General features: G+C 40.4%; 2 protein-coding genes across 7 annotated transcripts in view; both read left to right on the top strand.

The window, feature by feature from the left end:
* DCLK1 (doublecortin like kinase 1) overlaps nucleotides 1-16043 on the top strand; it is a 350985-nt gene that overhangs the window by 315087 nt on the left and 19855 nt on the right. For all 6 annotated transcript variants that reach the window (XM_065533147.2, XM_074021841.1, XM_015439144.4 and 3 more), the window contains 2 exons: nucleotides 777-857; nucleotides 13077-13190. In XM_065533147.2, the coding sequence (XP_065389219.1) occupies nucleotides 777-857; nucleotides 13077-13190 (195 nt within the window). The remainder of the gene's footprint in view (nucleotides 1-776; nucleotides 858-13076; nucleotides 13191-16043) is intronic.
* LOC101865098 (uncharacterized) lies at nucleotides 1571-4505 on the top strand. The gene is made up of 2 exons (XM_015439147.4): nucleotides 1571-1847; nucleotides 4310-4505. The coding sequence occupies exons 1-2, from the start codon at nucleotides 1720-1722 to the stop codon at nucleotides 4380-4382; spliced, it is 201 nt and encodes a 66-aa protein (XP_015294633.1). The 5' UTR covers nucleotides 1571-1719; the 3' UTR covers nucleotides 4383-4505.

Here is a 16043-nt window from a genome sequence, read left to right as displayed (position 1 = left end):
GTAAGGAACTGGATAACGCATATCTAACCATTTTGTGACATGGGAACTTCTAATCCAAAGTGGACACTTGCATAGCATGCTCATCGTTAAGACCCAAGTAGAGCATTCCTGGTCCAAGTCCATTTGAGCTCATAAGGAAGTTCCATTAATTTCAGGATGATAAAATTGTTTACCTCTTAATAGTTCCGTTTTTGTTTGTATTGATTTGTCTGGAAATTGTTGAAGCAATTTTAACCTATTTCTTTAGAGTTCTTTAGCTACTAAAGGATCAACTCTATCTTGCCACCTAGCTGTTGGCAATTCTATGTCTTTCCTCATTCCTTTCTTTCAAACCTAAGTATGCTGTCTTGAAATTAGGGGGAAAATTTCATTTTTCCTTTCAGCTGCTAAAGTGAAATTTTAAGTAAAGTGGTTTTTTAAATGTGACTTCTATATTCAACTAATTAATAAATTTGTCTTTAACGTGCAAAATGCTAGACAAAGAAAGGAATATTAATTCCTTAACTTGTATGATTTGTTTTTCTACAAACATTTTTATGAAATTGATTTTGATATTAATTTTTATTCAACCACAAGCTATGTATTTATAATTCCAACTGCTTACCATTTGTAACTTTTGAAGGTGATAAGTAGCCACAGGTAAGTGGAGTTGATGTATTTAAGATTTAGAGCTTTTACAAATGCTTTTCGAAACTAAAAGAGAATTCTTGCATTTGCACACATCCAGCGTTTCACCTTAACTTCAGATAATTGGACTCTAATGTTCCCCTTCACAGGAGCTCATTACCATGATGCTGTTGGTCGACGTAGATCAGCGATTTTCTGCTGTTCAAGTCCTTGAGCATCCCTGGGTTAATGTAAGTGACTTGCACCATTTCCTATGTTCTCTCCTAACATTCCTTTTAAAAATCTGTTGCAGATTTTCTAATGCTCTTGCCTCCTTTTGAAAGTGTTGTGGGCCAGGTGCAGTGACTCAAGCCTGTAATTTCAGCCTTTGGGAGGCCGAGGTGGGTGGATCGCCTGAGCTCAGGAGTTCGAGGAGAGCCTGGGCAACATGGCAGAACCCGATCTTTACCAAAAAGTATGAAAAATTAGCTGGGCATGGTGGCGCAAGCCTGTGGTCCCAGCTACTTAGGAGGCTGAGGTGGGAGGATTGCTTGAGCCTGGGAACCAGAGGTTGTAGTCAGCCAAGATCGTGCCACTGCGCTCCAACCTGAATGACATCTAAAAAAAAAAAAAAAGAAAAGTGTTGGGTTTCATTTTGTTCCTCCCCCTCATATGTGCCAGGACAGTTACAGGATCTTAGACTTGTTCCACGAGGGCATCTGATGTATCCATTACATTTTATTCTGATGAAACTGCCTTCTAACTGGTGAGGTGCCAGTGGCCTTAATCTTCTACCCCACAACCTGCTTTCTGAGGTCCAGATTAGAGCTGAATAATCATCAAGAAGACATAACAGACTTTCTGAGTCAGTCCTGCTTTTTGCATGATTGATTCCTACCAAAAGTACAAGTGACCTAAGGATTTCTGCATACACCTTGGGCTACTCCAATACAGCACTTCTCAAACTTGAATGTGCTCACAGATGACCTGGAGATCCTGTTAAAATGTGGATTCTAACAGAGTAGATTGGAGGCTCTGCATTTCTAAAATCTCCCCGATGCTGCCTCTGTGGCTGTTCTTTGAGTGCAAGGGTCTAATGATATTTCATTAACTATGAAGGAATTCTCCAGAGCAGAGTCATTATTTTTTAACTTTGTATTTCTCTACAACGGATGGGTAAAATTAGTTTTGATTAATAATACTCATAGTTGGCTGGGCGCAGTGGCTCATGCCTGTAATCCCAGCACTTTGGGAGGCTGAGGCGGGCAGATCGCTTGAAGCTAGGAGTTTGAGACTGGTCTGGTCAACATGGTGAAACCCCGTCTCTACTAAAAATACAAAAATTAACTGGGTGTGGCGGTGCGCACCTGTAATCCCAGCTACTCAGGAGCCTGAGGCATGAGAATAACTTGAACCCGGGAGGCGGAGGCTGCAGTGAGCTGAGATTGTGCCATTGTACTCCAACCTGGACAAAAGAGCGAGACTCCATCTCAAAAAATAATAATAATAGGCTGGGCACAATGACTCACACCTGTAATCCCAGTAGTTTGGGAGCCCAAGGTGGGTAGATCACTTGAGGTTAGGAGTTTGAGACCAGCCTGGCCAACATGGCTAAACCCCATCTCTATTGAAAACAAAAAACAACAACAAAAAATAGCTAGGCATGGTGTCATGCTCCTGTAATCCCAGCTACTCGGGAGGCTGAGGCAGTAGAATCACTTGAACCCAGGAGGCGGAGGCTGCAGTGAGCAGAGATTACACCATTGCACTCAAGCCTGGGTGACAGAGCAAGACTCCGTCTCAAATAATAATAATAATAATAATAATGCTCATAGTTAATACTGATAGAATGCTTAACTTCTAGAGTCTGCCAGAAGTATTTTAAGCATCTTATATACCTTAACTGTATTGTGTTTGTACTGATTGTGTTCTTTCCAACAACATTATGACTGTGTAATCTAGTTTCTATGGTAATCCCCATTGACAGATGGGGAAGCTCCATCATTAGGTCTAATGGCCAGAATAGAGGACAGATATAGGCTTGAATATATATATGGACATGGTCATAGAGGTGGACAATCATAAAATTGTCAACTCATTGATAAAAATTTTACCAGCCTCCCTACTGCACTGAATCATCTGGCTGTACATTGAAGGCAACAAAATGTTCCATTTCTCTGAATTGTCACCTTGGTGAGTAGTCGAGTGATTTGTTTTGTTTTGTTTTCCAAAACAACAAAAGCTTGAGGTCAAGGCATGATTGAAAGCACAGCCAGCGTGTCAGGTGACTACATAGGGGGTGACAAAACTTGGGATCTCATTCATGTTCTGCCACTTGATGGCCATAGGTCTAGGTTCCAGCATTCTACATGTCTGAATGTGATTCTTCACACTCCAGTGGGAGGTTATATACAAATAACAGGAGAATAGACGTGAAAATGAGCATGTAGAGCTATGCACTGAGGTTTATTTTAAGGCTTCTCATATAGCAGAATTTTCTAACTGATGTACAGACATGCAAAAATAGTAATCCCCACGGCCCTAGGGACAGTGGGGCTATACAGCCAGTATCCAGGAGTGGTCACTTCCGGCCTCAACAACATCTGCATTCACCCCAGGGTGGTAAGCAAAAATTATCCTTTTCTATGAAGCTGAAAAGATTAGGAAGCATCTTACTTGAGCCTCACAGCAAGCCTACAAGATAAGCAGGATGGGGATTATTGTACCCATTTTACAGATGAGGAGACTAAGGCTATGCAGGGTGATTTTCTCAAAGTAGCCAATCTTGCAGTTCAGCCGAAATTTGCAGCCAGATATCCTCACTTTCAGCCCAGGTGTTTTAAAGTCCCATGCACCACATTACATCTACCCCACCCTTTGTTATACATGAAAATGTGGTAATGTTGTAAACAGGTAGGTATAATATGGACATTGTCATCATTGTAATGATTGCTAATACAAGTCAGCAACCTTTCCCAGGTCATGGTACCTTTTTCTTAGCTGTGCGGGGAGGAAGAGGCACAAGCCAGCTGTAGGCTCTCTGAGTGGCAGTGGTTGGTTCTGACTGATCCACGTGTTAATGCTGTATGACAAAATGCTCTGATTCCTAGTGCCAATGGTTCAATTCAGTATATATAACTGAACACACTCATCTATTTGTGCTACTTTTTTTTATGATGCTTGAAGAGCCCATCCTTTGCGAGTCATCCTTCTTGTTACTTAGGCATTTTATCTTTGCTCAAATTGTTGAAGAATGGTGGCTTGTTTCACGGTTTTTGTATTTGTGTCTAAAGCACATTTTAACATGACAGACGCAATGCATTGTGTAGCTAGTTTTCTGGAAAAGTCAATCTTTTAGGGGTTGTTTTTCAGATCTTCAATAAATTTTTTCCTTAAATTTCAAAGGAAAAAATAAAAGCCTACCATCCATAAATTGTCAAACTGCGTATTAGCTCTAATTAGCTCTGGAAAAGCTGAGACAGGGTAACCACACAGAAGAAACTAGGCAATCTGAATTTGACATGTGGCCTTAAAAGGCTCCTGAAGAGCCATAGAGGAAAGATATTCATAGATGACAAATAATCATTTTAATTTTGCTTTTTTTTGAGACAGGGTCTCACTCTGTCACCCAGGCTGGAATGCAGTGGCACAATCATGGCTCACGGCAGCCTTGACCTCCTGGGCTCAGGCAATCCTCCAGCCTCAGCCTCCCAAGTAGCTGGGACCCCAGGTGTGCGCCACCACAACTGAGTAATTTTTTAAAAAATTATTTGTAGAGATTTCTAAATGCGTTTTTATTAGAGAGACACTGTGTGCCAGCCCTGCCCTCTAGGAACAACGTCTAATACAACCAGACAGTTCCAGGGTGGTGAGAACGGCTACCCCAGTCTGCTCTGTGGGGAGACTTCCCAGAGTCCAGAGAAAGAGGTGCCAGAGCTCAGTCCTGGAGAAGACTGGGAAGAAGATATCTGACAGTCAGTTCCAGCAGAATGTGCATGTTTGCTAGAAGATAACTTCGTAAGTGTGAGCAAATTTGTTTATATACATGAGGGGTCTGAAATGCTGTTGAGAACAGCATGAATCTTCCCGATTCCAGACCAAATGGCCCTATGTTAATAATATCCCAACTCAACTGTGGTAAAGAAACAAAATGAAGAAGCCTTCTGGCTGTTACCAGTGAAAAAATAGGTTGCTCATTATGGCTATATATACATGTCTCAGCAGTAACTTTCTGCCTCCTCTACCTGGTTTTGTGCACATTTTTACACATGATCCCACTTTGCTGATAATTAGGTTCCATGGCTCCCTCTGAATCTTAGACTTCTGCTGTCCATTTCAGTTTTTCCTCTCAGATTTCCTAAAGGCATTTTCTAAAAGCAAGGAGAGAATTTAAGTAATCATCTAAGAGATCAAAAACTAAAAAAAAATACTCTTTCTGTAATTAAAACAGACCATCCAAAAAAAAAAATTGGTTTTAATAAAAGCTTTTTAAAGTCTTGATTAAGTGAGTGCTTAACTTTTGAAATTATCTTTATGAAGTAACTAAATCAGAAAACATATTTTTTCTTCATCTAAAAATAATCAATTGTTAAAAGGAAGCTTTCACAATGAGCGTTTAGTATTTGTTGACGTCTCCAAGTACAACAAATGAATGACCAAGCAAATTAAATAAATAAATTAGAGATTTCAAAGAATATCTGTTTAGTAAGACATTTAGTATTTAGCAATCAAATTATATCTGATTACCACAAAGGAGAGAAGCGGAGAGAAAAGTACTAATAATTATGGGAACCCTAAGGACGTTGTCAAAAAGCTCTTCCTCTGCTCTCATTAGTTCTGATTTTCTCTGTTGCTTATACCATGACCTTTTTACTTGGCATACTTGGAATTGAAAAGGCAGTCTTGGCTGGGTGCAGTGGTTCATGCCTGTAACACCAGCACTCTGGGAGGCCGTGGCGGGTGGATCATTTGAGGCCAGGAATATGAGACCAGCCTGGCCAACATAGTAAAACCACATCTCTACTAAAAAACAAAAAACAAACAAACAAAAAAAACAGCCCAGCATGGTGGTGGGTGCCTGTAATCCCAGCTACTGGGGAGGCTGAGGAATGAGGATCGCTCGAACCTAGGGGCAGAGGTTGCTGTGAGCCAAGTTCGAGCCACTGCACTCCACCCTGGGTGACGGAGGGAGACTCTGTCTCAAAAAACAAAAAGAAAGAAACAAAAAAAAAAAAGAAAAAGAAAAAGAAAAAGAAAAGGCAACCTTATACAAAAGTAGAGCATAGGGAAGCAGAAAGGAAAACCTAGTTGGCAAAAGTCACCTGTTTTAGCCTCACTCCTCTAAGGAAGCTTAGAGATTCCTCTAAGCTCACCTTTATTTTTCACACGTCCTGGGTCCGAATCCCGCCATGCTCCACCGTATTCTTGCCCTTTGCTCTGTTGTTGAAAGAGTCATGAGCAAGGCCTCTCTGTGGATGGTTCTAATGAGACACATGAACAAAGTCATCGTCAGTAAGCAGCCATGTGTCTGGAAGAGGAATGTAGACTCGCGGAGGGAGCATCAGCTCACTCGCCTGTGTGACCTTGGGCAAGGCTTTTCTCTTCTTCGAACCTGTTTTCCTATCTATGAAATGGAGAAAATAGGATTCTCCTTTCCGCTTGCTGTACGGATGGGAAAAGGATCATATAGTTGAAGAGTCTGAGAGGGCAATCTTAAGTCCTAGCACCTTGTAGGTACTTAGCAAATATTTGGTGAATTTGAGTCTGAGCCAGATGACAACTGTTTCATCCATTGCTATGTGCTGATGAAATGCAAATTGTCATTAATGTTGGTGAATGAGAAGCTTGATTAGGGAAGAAAGACTGTCACCCCCAAACATGATCCTGTTTGTGTGTCACAGATCCAGATAGATAATATGTGTATCACCAGCTCTGTTACTTTCTCCAGCATCACAGCTACTTTGTTTAATGTAGTTACAAAATGCCAACAGAAATTATCCCAGCTACGTTTCTTTACCCTATTACCCATCTAGTGGAGAACAATATGATTTAGGCACATTTATTATAATATAAGAATAAAATAGGCAATAATATGTCTTGACCTTTCCAGGAATTGGAAAGAGGGTTGAGTCACTTTCCCCACAAATGATGCTTTATTGATAGAAAATGTAGGTTCATGATAAGTTCATAAACAGAATTGACATTTCCAGAAAAAAATTCTTAGATATAAATAGGATCAAATTATCATCATTGTGATATTTTAAATATATTGCTGTCATTCTATTTTTATTTTCAAAATGTTCATCTACCTTATACCAGAGTTATTCTTCTGATACTCTAGGATGCTATAATTTTATGAATCTGTGTTTTACATCAAATTATTCTGCCAATTTTACTGATTTAAAAAACTGAGGGTTGGGCACAGTGGCTCACACCTGTAATCCCAGCACTTTGGGAGGCCGAGGCAGGCAGATCACCTGAGGTCGGGAGTTCAAGACCAGCCTCACCAACATGGAGAAACCCCGTCTCTACTAGAAATACAGAATTAGCCGGGTGTGGTGGCTCATGCCTGTAACCCCACCTACTCGGGAGTCTGAGGCAGGAGAATCGCTTGAACCTGGGGAGCGGAGGTTGCGGTGAGCCAAGATCGTGCCATTGCACTCTAGCCTGGGCGACAAGAGCGAAACTCCGTCTCAAGAAAAAAAAACAAAAAACAAAAAAACCTGAGACTCAAAGGAGTCTAGCCTGAAGCCCACTGGAGCCTCTAACACAGGTCTGATGCCTGGGTTTTGCCCCCAGACATTCTGATTTAATTAGTTTGCACTGGCTCCCTGGCATCAGGACTTTTAAAAGCTCACAGGTGATTATAACATGAGACCAAGTTCAAGAACTTTTGTACTAGCAGAACAGACTGGTTTAAATAAATCAAGTATAGTTATTTAGCCAATTGGAGACTTTCCTGGCCTTTACATTTTAATTTACCTCCTATATCCCACCTACATGCTCTTTTGAAAAGATTCTGCTAAGTCAAGATATCCAAAAAGAAAAAAAGAACAAGAGAAAGAAGAAAAAATAGAAGTCTGGATAATCTCCCAAGATATTCTGTGTTGACTAATAAAAATCAGCCCTACTCACACACACAAAAATGTAAACATTCATCTTATTGTGCTGGTAGAATTTGTTAGAAATTAAGTGAAACCCAATGACACTGTAATAATATAAAAAACCACTTATTTATATTCATACATTTTAAATGATGACATGGAATTTCAGTTTCTATACGGGCATTTTATCTTGTCCTTGCTCTAAGATAAATCTTAACTTGCTTTACATTTTCTCCCAAAGTGCAGTGTGAATTGTAGACAGAGAATCCTAGGGCCATGTGGAAGAGAGTCAGGGGGACTGGGGGTGCCGTGCAGGTGGGGATGCTTAACAGGAGTCAAGCACACTAGAAGGTGAAGCGGAACTGCTGTTGAGTCCTTTAATGACCTTGGAATTGTTTAAAACTAAGTGGGAATATTCTAGCAGTAAACTGCTCAAGACTGCCATGCTTCTCCTGAGTTTACAGATATTATTAATAATAGAGTCTGGCAATGAATACACTGCAAACCAGATCCATGATTCAAAACCAAAAATCCACAAGGGGATGAGAATTTTCTAAAGCGTGACACCTGAAATGGTTTCCCAGAGGAAAGTGAGGAATTCACACTACAGAGTGACTTAACATCCGTTCCCCTACACGCCTCCCCACAGCTCTTCCCCAGTAACCCCTAGAGAAACGGAGACCAGGAGGCCAGGTCTCCTATGGACAGTGGTGAGAGTTCATTTTCCATTTTGCAAACTCATTTTGTTCGTGTCAGTTGCAATGCTCTGCCAAGTGGAGGATGGGAATTTCTAAATCAAAAACTGCTAACCTCAAACCACCACCAGCCTGTGTCAAACTTCAGAAACTACCACCAAACCAGAACGTATGGTAATAATACTACAACTGTTTGTAAAATACTGCCAGATTTGTCACGTTTAGAAAATGCATAGCACATTTTTGGCACGCAATCTATTCTGAATAATGGTGATAAAGATGTATATATATAAATGTATGTTTTTAACGTCCCTATTTATTTTACTGATGCATGACAGTAAGTTAGCTAAATCTCTGTCATCCATCTGTATGGCGCAGGTACAGATTAGATCCCTGCAAAGCCAATTGTTTAAGTATTTTTATCCAATTATGCTGAAAACCTTCAAAATTTATATAAAAACACAGCAGACTTTTTCATTGTCATGGGTTTGTGTGTGTGTGTGTGTACATGTATATGTTTTACCTACTCCAGCTGAGACACCTTATTTCATTGGAAAAAAATCCCGGAACGTTTTAAGATTTATGAAGTCAAAAGCCTCTCTGACAACTTGTGAGAGTTGTTTTGCTACTTGCATTGCTTCAATGTGAACTAATAACCCAAGGGAAGCTCAAACCTTCACTGGAATGTAAAGCTGGAGGCCTTCACCTCCAGGCCCCAGTATCTGAAAGAGTTGCTAGGAACCTTGACAGGAGATTAGGAGCAGGACAGGGCTGGGAAATGATAAGGAAATCCATTGTGAGGAGGCTAGGTAGCAAACTCCTAGCTCAAGAACTGGCAGTGGGGCGAAAGCCAGGTGAAGGCAAGTTTCTGAAATGGTGCCAATGGTGGGGAGTGAAAAGAAGGTGGGGTTATTCAGCAACAGCTGAATCTTTCTCAGTAAGTTAAGTAGGGGCTGCTCTTATGAAGACCCAGCTATCTTTCCCCATATTTGCACCCAGGCTGGTAAACACAGCCTGTGCCAGTCATAGGGCAACCCTGTTGGCTCCGTGCAACTTTATTCTGCCCAGTGTCAGCCAGGCCTTGCTGCGCTGCTTGCTGCACATAGGATCCTAGAGTTCTGGCTCTAATAGGTCACGTTGACACATCCCAGATTAGTGGACACCCAGTCTCCACTTGACAGAGAATTTCTAACTGTGTTCCACTGGGTCCCTGAAATGTTCAGCGTCTCTTTTATTGACCACCAGATGTTTCCCAGGCTCCATTAAGTCGCGTCCAAATATTCTCTGGTTTGTTCAGCCCCGGTTCAATTCTCCTTCCCCCTCACCACTGTGCCACTTTCATCATGGAAAAGATGATTCACTGAGTATTTCCATTGAGCAGTGAAGCAGCCCTTTTGTAGCTGATGCCATGCTAGTGAGCATCCTCAATTCATGCAACCTGGTGTGGGAAAAAGAACAGAGTTTCAGGCCTGGTTCGATGCTGACTCAACCACTTTCTAGCTGTGTGATGTTGAGAAAATGATTTCACCTTGCTGAGCCTCATTTTGCCGATCTTCAAAATGGGACTAATAAATAGACGGAAGTTTGAGGAGGAAAGCGATCATACATATTAATAGCAGTTAATGCTTGTTTCATCTTCCTCGCCCTGCCATACTCTTACCATTTCCCTCCCCTGCACCTCTGCTCATTCTCTTTGTTTCATCTTTGCCCCAGAGAAAGAAGTAAACCTATACCTCCCCCAGGCAAACCACTTCACTTCTACCCTCCGTGCCTACCCTGCTCTTTCTCCTGTCTTTCAACTCTCCCTTTTCACTAGCTTCTTATCCTAAGACCACAAATAGGCTCAAGTTGCTTTCATCCTAAAAAGAAAAACCTTTCCTCAACCTTCTCCACAATCATGCTTTTCAAACTATCTCATCATCGAAAACTCATTTGTTCGCTTTGCCCAAGGTAGCCTGAAACTCTATAAAGAGATGGTAAGAAGTGCATGTGTAATCTTGGGGGGTGAGGCCAGTAGGGCACCCAGGGTGGCCCCTTTCATTCTGGCAGAACCCGACACTTTGCCAAGGCATGATACTAATATTCAGAAGACTTTCAGTATCATTTTATCCCTTGTCAAATGTTGAAAAACTCTCAAAAATTCTAACTTAGATTCCAAACGCTATTGTCCAACTTAAATTCCGGGGTTGTTTCATTCACCAGTTGTTTGTTTGTTTGCTTGTTTTTGTTTTGAGACGGAGTTTCGCTTTTGTTGCCCAGGCTGGAGTGCAATGGAGCGATCTTGGCTCACCGCAACCTCCGCCTCCAGGCTCAAGCGATTCTCCTGCCTCAGCCTCTTGAGTAGCTGGGATTACAGGCATGCGCCACCATGCCTGGCTAATTTTGTATTTTTAGTAGAGATGGGGTTTCTCCATGTTGGTCAGGCTGGTCTCGAACTCCCAACCTCAGGTGATCCACCTGCCTCGGCCTCCCAAAGTGCTGGGATTACAGGTATGAGCCACCACATTCGGCCTCATTCACCATTTTAATAAAAACATTTTATATATACACCATTGAATTCACCCTTGTGTTTAGAACACTGGATGCATAATTCTAATTCCTTGTAATTATCATCTGACTTCTCTTTCACTTGTAGAGTGAACCAAGAGCTGGATAATGTACTATAAAAATACCTCAGTAAAGGGAAGGTAGTCCTTCACATTTCTTAAACTTACAGTCCTCTTATTAAAAAGCTGTGTTCCTAATGGAGATGAAGACTTCAATTCTGGGATCTTTTGGGTACTCATTTATGGCCAATCTTCTCCTGTTTTTTCAGCTTTCTCTGCCATTACCATGGTACCTAAACTCTTAACTACAGACAAACTGTTTGACTTCTTCTTTGGCAGACATGACTTTGTAGCTTCCCACTTGCACACACTACACACCAAATATCACTGTCCCTCCTCTCTACCTGTCAACACACTCTCCATCATTAAGGGCCAGGTCAAGTCCCATGATCCCTCATGAAGTCGGCTGTGCCTGTTCACAACAGAAAATATGCCCTTTCTCCTCTGAACTTCTTTGGTGCGCCTAGCTGAGCCATCCCGTCATGCTGCCTTGTAACAGCTCCTTTTTATCTTGTTGGCCTGTTTCACGATTTTACATAGTCTGTGCGTATTTTGTCTCCTAATTAGCCTGCAAGATTCTGGTGGACAGAGATCACATCTTCCTCCCACATTCTGCTATTCGTAACATAGCCCTTGACAAAGTCGGCACTTCATGTGGCCCTGCTTCTGTTCCCTCCCCAAGTAGCATCCCTACTCTACTGGAGTTTCACCTTGTTTGTAACACCAAAAAATAGAAATAGTGCAAGTTGATATAATGAAAAAAGCACTGGGGGTTTCCAGAAAAGCCAATAGAATGGATTGTGCTTAACCCGGGGATAAGTGCCTTGGAACAGGCCCAAGTTATGAAGAAAAGAAATGGAGCAGAGGGTCTAGGAGAGGAGGGTCGATGCCTGTCTTTGCTTGCCGTCGTTTCTCCCCCACCTACTGTAGTGCCTGGCCCATGTAGGCATGCAGTTAATGTCCATTGAATAAGTGAATGCCCAAATGCTGAAAGAAAAAGCAAATGCCATGTGGAGGGACCAGCTCGTGCAAAAGGAGCCAGCACGTTATGCTTGAGAAGCAGCAGACTTATTTTCCTGGGTGGAACCAAGAAATTACCTGCACAATGATGGAGAGGAAGAAGAAAAGAAAAATAATGAATGGCATCAAAGTGATTGCCAGGAGTTTCTTTTTAGCAGTGAGTTGCAAACGTTCTATTATCTGTTCATTCATTTATTCCACAATTGAGCATCTACTATGTGCAAGGCACTATGCTAAGACCTGGGGATCTATAGTGAGTGAAACACAGTCTCTGCCTTGAAGGATCCTGCAGCCTTTTCATCATGAACTCTAGTAAGTGGTGGCACATACTTATGACCCTGGTTATTGCGATTCTAACAGTATTCAATACAAGAGAACCATGTATCCAGCCTCAGTCATAGAGGGCTCCAGCAGAGAATAGAGACCTTGGTTAAAATGAGCTCCAATATAAACTACGTCATAATGACAGATGATTTGAAGGCAGCAAGAAAGATTTAAACTTTAAGGAAGATCTTTCTGCCTGGAAGGCTGCCTGGGATTTTGGTATGGCCAAATGAGTAGCTGTGGAACAAGCCTGAGTTTATTTATGGGCCATGCAGAAGCCCCAGCTTGCCAGCCAAGACCCTTGGCTTTGAGTCTAAATAATGGGTTAAGAGGAAAAAAAAATATTAAAAAGAAGATGTTCACGTTGAATTTTTTTTTCTGGTCATCTAGATGAACTTGCTCTTTGATATGTTCCTAGAACCGTGGTTGGCATCGATTTTACTAGAAACCAAAAACAGAAATAATTTTTTTTTTGAAATTTAGAGACAAATCTCTGAGGGTCAGATGACACAAAGCAAATTAATTTTAGAGCAGATGTGGAAATGAACAAGACCTTGGAGCAGTACTTCCAGCAACAGTGTTTAATGAGTAGACATTGGTTGGTTTATTTCTGACATCTTATGAATTCTAAGATCGCTACCTATGACTGGAAGATTTGACCTTCATTTTTCATTTATCTCATTTTCTTTCATTTTCTCTTCTCTTTATTTCTTTTTCTCCAGGATGATGGCCTCCCAGAAAATGAACATCAGCTGTCAGTAGCTGGAAAGATAAAGAAGCATTTCAACACAGGCCCCAAGCCGAATAGCACAGCAGCTGGAGTCTCTGTCATAGCAGTAAGCATCTGAAATATCCACCTATAACTTTTTTAAAGCAACCCACCTAAGAGACAGGCATTACTCAGGAGATTCTCCAGCCAGAGACAGCAGAATGGGTCATTTCTTTAGACAGCTCAGCCACTTAATACACTAGAGGAGGTATGGGACTTATATATATTATGTGTTTCTGCAGATCATTTCCCTCGGCGTCACATCATTATCCAACACCTCCAGGGTGTCTTGCAGTATATATGAATTTTATGATTTATTTATTTAAAACCGAAAACCTCCCCCCTGCTGGACTCTGTGCCAACGCAAACTTTTTGGCTCTAAGAAAAAGAGTTCATAGTGTCCTTTTGCTAGAACCTAGAAAGGAAAGGCAAGCCGAGAGAGACAACATTGCAGGGAGAGCTTGGAACACTATGGATCTTGATACTAGACCTAAATTAAAGTCAAAGCATAGCAGAAAGCTACGCGGTGAGATTTTCCGTGAAATTGAATTACTGTGAACACCCAACGAAGTCATAATGTCTTGCTCCTTGGAAATTTCTGTTCTTAAAGTTGAAGGTCTTTTAACATTTACTATTTTATTGATGTGGCTGCACAAGGCCTTTTTTTCTGTTCTATACATGCAGACATACACTACATGCAATTTGATCACAGCTCTAGGCAAAGATTAAATTGGGCCGAGGAAAAATGAAACCTCATATTTCCTGGTGTCATATTCTAGAGTAAATATATTCAATTTCTAATTACTTGAGTTTTTCATAATTTCCTCTTTTTTTTCAGAGTATGTAAATTTTAATAGCATATTCAATCTGAAAATCACTTGAGCTTTTTTCTTCTCCAAACAAAGAATTTAAGACACTGTGATGTGGACTTTTTCAAAAGTATTTATGCTATTAAACAGTACCTCTCACTCATGAGCAGTACTGAATATCTAACTTCTCTGGGTGTTTTTAGTTTCTTTCTTTTTTTTCTTTTTTGGTTGCATGAGAGGTCTAAATAAAACTGAGGATAAACAAGTGATCTGTTTGATACCACCAGTCCCAGATCTGGGTTACTAAATATTTGATATGAGGTTCCAGAATTTGCAAATGGTACGAATGCATGCATACACGCTCTCGTACTGTTTACATTTCACGTTTCTCGATTGAACCCTTTCAATAGTGATTTACATGCGTGTGAGCAACTGGCCCATGTGTAAAGTGAAAAGGAATGCCTACTCTTCCAGATGTTCCTCAGTGCCGCTGAAGTTTTCAAATTTCAACTTGTTCCTGCCCTCTATCTTTAATTCTAAGAAAATTCAGTGTAGAGGTAAACTAGCCTCTACGTCTTCCATAGATGGTCAGTGTTCTTTGTTCTGAGCTGATATTCAGTCAGTAATTTTTGAAAGCAACAATCTCATAGTGATTCTCTACTAAACCAGACATTCTAGACTCTGTTTCCATTATTTGTTCAAGATATAAGTCTATTCCAAACATGTGATTCCACAGTTTTCTTTTGGAATGGACTGCCAGCACGCTTGTCCATGAAAGGGACTGTTTTTCTCCTGCTAAGGGCTTAACGGCTGCTAGAGAGTGCCTTTTCCACCTCTGTCATTTTGATTTTGTTTTCTTTTTTCCCTGGTCTTTTATTTTCATCAGTCTTTGGTTAAGTTAGCCTTGGTTGCTCAGTATGGGTTTGTTCACAGTATTCTAGGAGTCTTACAATGACTAAGGGCAGGAACGTCAGGGCAATTTTCCAATTGACAAATAGCACATATTTGAGGGGAAATCCTAGTTTAATCAAAGTTGGATAAATTCTGAAGCCTTATCCATATGAATTCATTAAAACCTCATCTAGGTGGATCTTAAAACACTCGTTAGTATTTGAAGATCAAAGATCCACTATTTTTTTTCCTAAATGTCATGATTGGACCACTTTGAATGCAATTTTGAATGCAAGTTTCTCAATTCATCACTAACATGATTTCCATGGAAACTGCACAAACTGGTAATATACTTACAAATTGTAAAGTGGGCTGTGTAATGCTGAGTTATGCATTGGTTGCATGCTTGTTTAATCTTTACCGTTGCAGAGGTTTTTGTCTTTTTTAAAATAATTATCAACTTAATTCAGATTCAAAATAATTGGCTGGTTTCAGAAAACTGTATCTTAAAAAGTGCCTGTCAGATCTATAGCACAATTCATATGGTAACCATCAGCATTCATATTTCAAGCATAAAAGAGAATATCAATGTAGATTTCAGAGGTCGTTTTAAGAGAAACTGGTCTACCATACTATGTACATTTAGGCACCTTCTCCAGAATGCTTTTCCCTCATAAATATCTCTACCTTCTAGAAGAACTTGGCCAAGGTCAGTAGCCACAGGGTGGGGCTGGGAATTAGAAACTGGCTATTTTGGCCCCTTCATTTTGTTACTTTCAGAATAGCACTGGATATATCCAATTATATTGCATAACCATTTTTTCATTCTTAAAATGCAAAGGCTATCAGGGGACTATCACAGGAAAAAGAAATTCTGGCATTAAATAATATTCCAAAGTATGTCTGCCAAGAAAGACTATTCTGCTATGAAGCAAAATAAGTGGAAGGTAGAAGAAAATTTTTTTTATAAATGATGCATTCTATAAAGACTATTTGATAATTTAATAATTTAATATAATGATTAATTTGCTCACATCATTAAAAGTTCAGGAATTGATTTAACACAGTGATGAGTTCTATTTGATAGATTTACAAAAACTTATTTCAGCATAAATTTCATTCAAACAGAATTTTCCTGGATATATATGCTCTCCCCAGGGGCTACAAAATCATGTATTTTAAACCGCCTTTACCATGGGACTCATATTTTAGAATTACAT

This window comes from Macaca fascicularis, chromosome 17 (assembly GCF_037993035.2).
Source record: "Macaca fascicularis isolate 582-1 chromosome 17, T2T-MFA8v1.1".
Classification (NCBI taxonomy): domain Eukaryota; kingdom Metazoa; phylum Chordata; class Mammalia; order Primates; family Cercopithecidae; genus Macaca; species Macaca fascicularis.
Note: the sequence above shows the minus strand (reverse complement) of the source record. Positions and strands in the feature narration are given on the sequence as shown.

Excerpts from the sequence above, each read along its gene's own strand:
- LOC101865098 (XM_015439147.4), top strand. The coding sequence starts at position 1,720 with ATGAAGGAATTCTCCAGAGCAGAGTCATTATTTTTTAACTTTGTATTT. Across the intron at positions 1,848-4,309 it reads GTGGCTCATGCCTGTAATCC|CAGCCTCCCAAGTAGCTGGG; the intron begins CAGCACTTTGGG and ends ATCCTCCAGCCT.